We start from the raw sequence: 5,830 nt of genomic DNA, 5'->3' as shown, positions 1-5,830 counted from the left end.
TCCACCATCTGGTCTGAATACGTACTGGATCCGGGTGACTGCAGGGACCATCTGATCTGGACACAGACTGGATCTGGTGGCTACGGTGACCTCGGAATAAGAGAGAAACAGACTAATATTAGCGTAGATGCCATTCTTCTAGCGATGTAGCAAGTACATCGGGTGCTATGGAAAGTGTTCCCGGTTCCGGTTGACCAAATTAACTCAGCCTAAAAATCCTTTAACGGATTTGAATATTAGAAATGTGTTAGCGTGTTATGTGTAAGCCAGGTTAAAGAGATGGGTCTTTAATCTAGATTTAAACTGACAGCATGTATCTGCCTCCCGAACAATGTTAGGTTGGTTATTCCAGAGTTTGGGCGCTAAACAGGAAAAGGATCTTCTGCCCGCAGTTGATTTTGATATTCTAGGTATTATCAAATTGCTAGAGTTTTGAGAATGCAGCGGACGTGGAGGACTATAATGTAACAAGAGCTCGTTCAAATACTGAGGTGCTAAATCATTCAGGGCTTTATAAGTAATAAGCAATATTTTAAAATCTATACGATGTTTAATAGGTAGCCAGTGCAGTTCGTAAATGCCACTTCAGCTTCTGTGTTTCCTCTACATTGCAAAGATACATTTTGTTGATACTGATTTCATTTGCTTGGTAACAGCCCAAATGCAAGAATTTGACTCAAAAGATGGTGCACACTTTTAGAAAAAATGGCTTAAAGGTAAAAATGGCCATAAAACTTATTGGAAAATATTAATTTTGTGCACAATAACACACTCGGCAACATATCGTCTAATTATCGTTATCGATAAAATCCCAGAAATGTATCTAGATATTTTTTTGTCAATATTGCACACCCCTAATTTATTTAATTTATATAATAATTTATTGATGATAATTGTTTAAATTAATATTTAATGAATTAATTAAATTAATCTTGTGTGATCATACTGCCCAAGTTTGTGAACTGGTCTATATCAGTGAGCGACTGGTTGTCAGTGGTGACTGGCATCCGTAGATCTTCATCTTCCCCACTCATTTGCATCACATGGGTCATTTTGATGTCGATTCAAAGACCGATCTTAAGTGCAAATCTTTCTAGCCTGGTAGTAAGTTGCTGTAGCTTCTCCCACGACTCTGCTAGTAGAGCAATATCATCTGCAAAGTATCTTCAGCAGAAATTCTTCACTCTTTTGTCAAGTATCTGATACTTTGTTGCTTCATCCTGTCTGTCTTAATCGGGCCTTGCTTATTCCTTAATCTGTTTAAGGGTTCTATGTTTATCAGTCAGTTTCCAGGTATCTTCACCTGCCTACTATCACTTCGGCACAATATATCACCATATGTTTGAATGACCATTGATTTTCCACTGCACCATTCTCAGGATTCTGAAGCACATTTGCAAGGCACTGCTGGCATTGGTGATTTACTGCATCGTTCTTCAGCTTGTCCACATCAAACTGTCTTTTTGGGTTGGGTGGTTGTTTTTTCAGTCACAACCTTAGCACCGCTTTTAGAAGGTGGTAGGGGTGGAACGGTTCAACTTACTCACGGTTCCGTTTGTACACACACACACATACATATATATACACACACACACATATACTCACTCTCTCTTACACACACACACACACACACACAAACATTAAATAAAAAAAAAACAATAAAACCCATTAATATTAACATTTATAAACATTAATAAATTATATATAATAATAAATGTACAATACAATCGTTTATGTACAAAAATAATGTATTTACAAACTAAAAATAAAAGTTAAAATAACCAAAAGAATAAAGGAAACGTCGGTATGACAGCTTCTGTACATGCATTTTGATGGCGCTCAGCACAGTAAGTACACGATTACACGCTCAAGTCAAAAAAAAAAGTGCAGCTGGCTTGACCGTGTATTTTCAAAGCGCGGCTGGCTTGACCCCAGTACCAGAAACGCTGTGTAATCCGCCCCGTTTGAAAAGAGCGACATTTCAGAATGGCAGGTTGTTAGACGCGTTTAATGTCAACTTTTAACTTCACGGGAGTGCAAAGGTTTACACACGCAAAAACCCATTGTCCATGTTAACTTCAAATAAGCATATTAACGTTACTGTAGTTTACATTAAATGTCACCGAAATCTTTTAAACATGTAGTCCTATTAAGCTTCAAAGAGAGAGAGACCACGCAATCTCTTCATGCATCTTTTCACTTCATGGCAACACAAAAATATAATACAACAACAAAATGCATTATAGTAGCACAGCTTTTGACATTGTGTTTTATGGATCAAACAAGATGAAAAAACACATTCCCTTAACTTAAACAGTAGGCTACATTTCCCTCAGACATATACAATTCATACAACGCTTAGTCAATGTTTTTATACATGTTGTATATTTGTGTAAAAACATAAACAAAATTTTAAAAGAAATAAAGATTCAAAAAAAGAAAACCAGTAGATAGAATAGGGAACACTAGTGTTAGAGGTTTTTTTAATAATAAATAAAAAGAAAACTAGTAGATGGAATAGAAAAAAAAAAGAGTGTCAAAGGCTTTTTAAATGAAAAAAAGCAGTTAGAAAACAGTGCAAGTGTTAGAGAGCTTTTTTAATAAAAAAGAAAACAAATAGATCAAATAGAATTAGAATTAACAAATATGTTAAACTTTTGCATTTGCATTTATGTATTGTTTTGTTACATTGATTTATTTTAGATGCCCACAAAAGTTGCTAGGCACTGCCAAAAAGTAAACCCAATAGCTTGGGTGGCACTCAAGCAAGGAAGTGAGAAAGGTATTGAGGTTTGCAACTGTCAGAATAATAGCTTACCAATATTTCTAAACAGAGTCTCCCTTCAAAATGTCACAAGCTCAAGAGAGACCATTAAGAGGATTCTCCACACAAAATATGTATCCTGATAACAATTTATGTTGGCAAACCGAAGGCATTCATAAATATTAGCTGCAAGCAGTAATTGCTGGGGCAAAGCATATCAGAAACAAAGTGACAAGCTAAGCATGCATGACGGAACATCAGAACAGTAGAATGAAATGCATTTTATTTTTCAACATCTGTTTCTGTTGTCATTTACTCAGCTGTTATAAAAACTTGCTGACAAATGGGCACTCTAGTTGTTTGAAGGATGGTGGCAAAGTATAAAGATTTAAAATTACAATTAATTAGGATCTGTGGACTGCACTTTTAGTATGTCATCAAGTTATTCTTGTTTTGAATATGCCTGATTATATATTTTTTTGTGTATATAAACCCCTTTTTTCTTTGACCTTATACAGTACTCAGCATGAACGAGTACATCCCTCTGAAACTCATCTAATACAGCAATTACTCTTTACTTAGAAATATTAGGGTTCTTTGAAGATATAATGTTCCAGCAAGTACCAAAGTAGCATGTAAAATTATTCAGGAAAATAAGATTTTTCTTATCAAAGTGATAAAATGTTGTTGCAAAACTGAGTACACCGTCCTATAATCTGTGTGTATGTGTTTTAGAGTATATTATAGGGATATCAGTATCACGCCCAATACTGAGCTCATGTACTCGTACTTGTACTTGTAAAAACACTCCGATACCAAAGACTGATACCTCGTGACGTCATCAACAGAACTTTCAGTTCACAGACTTCGGCAGCAGCAACAGAATGTCAGGCTCAGCGGTGTGGAAATATTTCAAAATTTCAAAACAACCCATGCACGGCAGACTGCAAACTTTGCTTTGCAAAAATAGCAAGAGGAGGTACAAAAAGTGGTACTTATAATATGAGTAATCTGATAAAACAACTGAAACTTAAACACAAAAGTGAGCACACAGAATTTGCCGCTAGCAGTAACGTTAGCACTCAGCAATGCAGCAAACCCTTGTAAGACGAGAGGAAATGACAAGAGATAACCCAAGAGCCAAACAAATAACAGCGGTGATTACCCAATTCATTGTTCTTGATGATCAACCATTTTCAGTTGTTGATAACGTGGGATTTCGTCGCTGCCTTAATGTTTTGGAGCCGAAGTATGAGATTCCCAGTCGCCGCCAAGTCACAGATGTCGTATTGCCACAAATACATGACGTAGTTAAAAAGCATGCCGTGAGCATGCTGCATGACATAAAAGTAATTAGCTTTACCACTGACATTTGGAGTTGTAGTGTAAATCCAGTGTCTCTCATCAGCTTAACAGCACAATGGATAAATGGTGATTTCAATCTACGACAAATCAGGCTTCATGCAAAGACATACGGGTCGAGCGACAGCGAGCGTATTTGAGGAAATGCTTGCAACTTGGGCAACTTCCAAAAGTTCTGTCCATGTTGTGGTCCGTGACAATGGTGAAGTGCATGGAGGAGGCCGGAGTTTCTAGTCTTCTGTGTGTGGCACATACTCTGCAGCTGACCGTCACAGAGGGTCTGTTATCACAGTGCAGTGTTACGGAGGCTGTGGAAGTCGGGCGCTAAATAGTGGGCCACTTTAAACACTCCAACCTGGCATACTCTTGGTTACAGGATATTCAGACGCAGCTCGGTCAACCAATAAAAAGACATCAGCAAGACAAGCAGACTCATTGGAATAGCACATTCTACATGGTGCAGTCTCTGATTGAGCAAAAAAAGTTGATTGGAGTATATGTGTCTGAAAACGAGCTCCCCGCCACTCTAACTGCAAACCAGTGGAATCTTATGGAGAAGATGGTAAATGTCTTGGCTCCCTATGAGGAAATGACTCGTCAAGTGAGTTCTTCAGATGCTTTAGCCTCAGATGTAATTCCTGCTGTCACTGTGCTACAAAAACTGTTGCTGAAACAAATGGATGAGGACCACGGAATCAAAACAATGAAGAGCACTTCGCTCGATGCTTTGCAGAGGCGCTTTTCCAACATGGAGAAAAACCCACTTTACTGCATTGCAAGTTTACTTAATATGAGGTAATCAATAGGCCTATTTTTGTGCTCAATCTTAATTAATTAATTCGCTCATTATAATAAAATATAAAAGATTAAATGGGGTGATAGGGAAATAGATTCAAAAATGCAAGAGCAATTTATATTTCTACTTATATTTTTTTTAACTGCACAGAACAAATGCTAATGTCATCATTGTTTTTTGTTCAAGGTATAAAGATTGATTCTTCTCCAACACAGACACTGCCAGGCAGGTCCAAGAAATGTTGATACTGGAGCTGTAAAAAATTTTTGTGGGAGAGACAGCCACACCTGAGACACATGGCGCACCCGCTGACAAAAGGTCTCACAGTGACAAGCCAGGTAGCAGTCTGGACAGTGTTTTTGAAGAAATTGCAGATGGATGTGCATCTACATCTGAGAGCAGAGCTCCAACAGCCACTACCATACAAATGGAAGCATACCTTGGAGAGACCACTATGCATCGTTCAGAGAAACCCTTTATGTACTGGGCAAGTCAATAATCTGCGATTTCCTGCTCTGGTTTGAATGGCACAAAAATATCTTTCAGCCCCATGCAGCAGTGTGGAAACTGAAAAGACTGTTCAGCTCAGTGTCACACATTCTGACTGACAACAAAAGCAGGCTTGTAGCTGAACATGCAGAGATGCTTCTGTTCCTTAAAAAAAAAACCCTGCCACTTACTTTTGAAAAATCCAAACTGATTGACTGCCTTTTGTGCTTTTCATCTTACAAAAATTATTGCAAAATCAAAAACATACTGTACAAATGTTCTGAGGAACATCCTTAACTAATGGCTTAAGAACACTTACACTTACAATTATTGTGTTGCTTACCGTGATTAGACAGTTCACTTATATTTCGCTGTACACTTTTGATTGTTACACAACATTAAACATTTACAAAGTTTTA

General features: G+C 37.5%; 1 protein-coding gene across 1 annotated transcript in view; it reads left to right on the top strand.

Annotated features, from left to right (window-relative positions):
* Positions 1-5,590, top strand: part of LOC107570760 (ubiquitin-like domain-containing CTD phosphatase 1) — a 12,607-nt gene extending 7,017 nt beyond the window's left edge. The window contains exon 7 of the mRNA XM_016257015.1: positions 5,109-5,590. Within this exon, the coding sequence (XP_016112501.1) occupies positions 5,109-5,167 (59 nt within the window). The 3' untranslated portion in view covers positions 5,168-5,590. The remainder of the gene's footprint in view (positions 1-5,108) is intronic.
* Positions 5,591-5,830: the final 240 nt, after the last annotated feature.

Source organism: Sinocyclocheilus grahami, unplaced genomic scaffold (genome assembly GCF_001515645.1).
Source record: "Sinocyclocheilus grahami isolate Dianchi unplaced genomic scaffold, SAMN03320097.WGS_v1.1 scaffold1501.1, whole genome shotgun sequence".
Classification (NCBI taxonomy): domain Eukaryota; kingdom Metazoa; phylum Chordata; class Actinopteri; order Cypriniformes; family Cyprinidae; genus Sinocyclocheilus; species Sinocyclocheilus grahami.
This window is presented reverse-complemented; position numbering and strand designations above follow the sequence as displayed.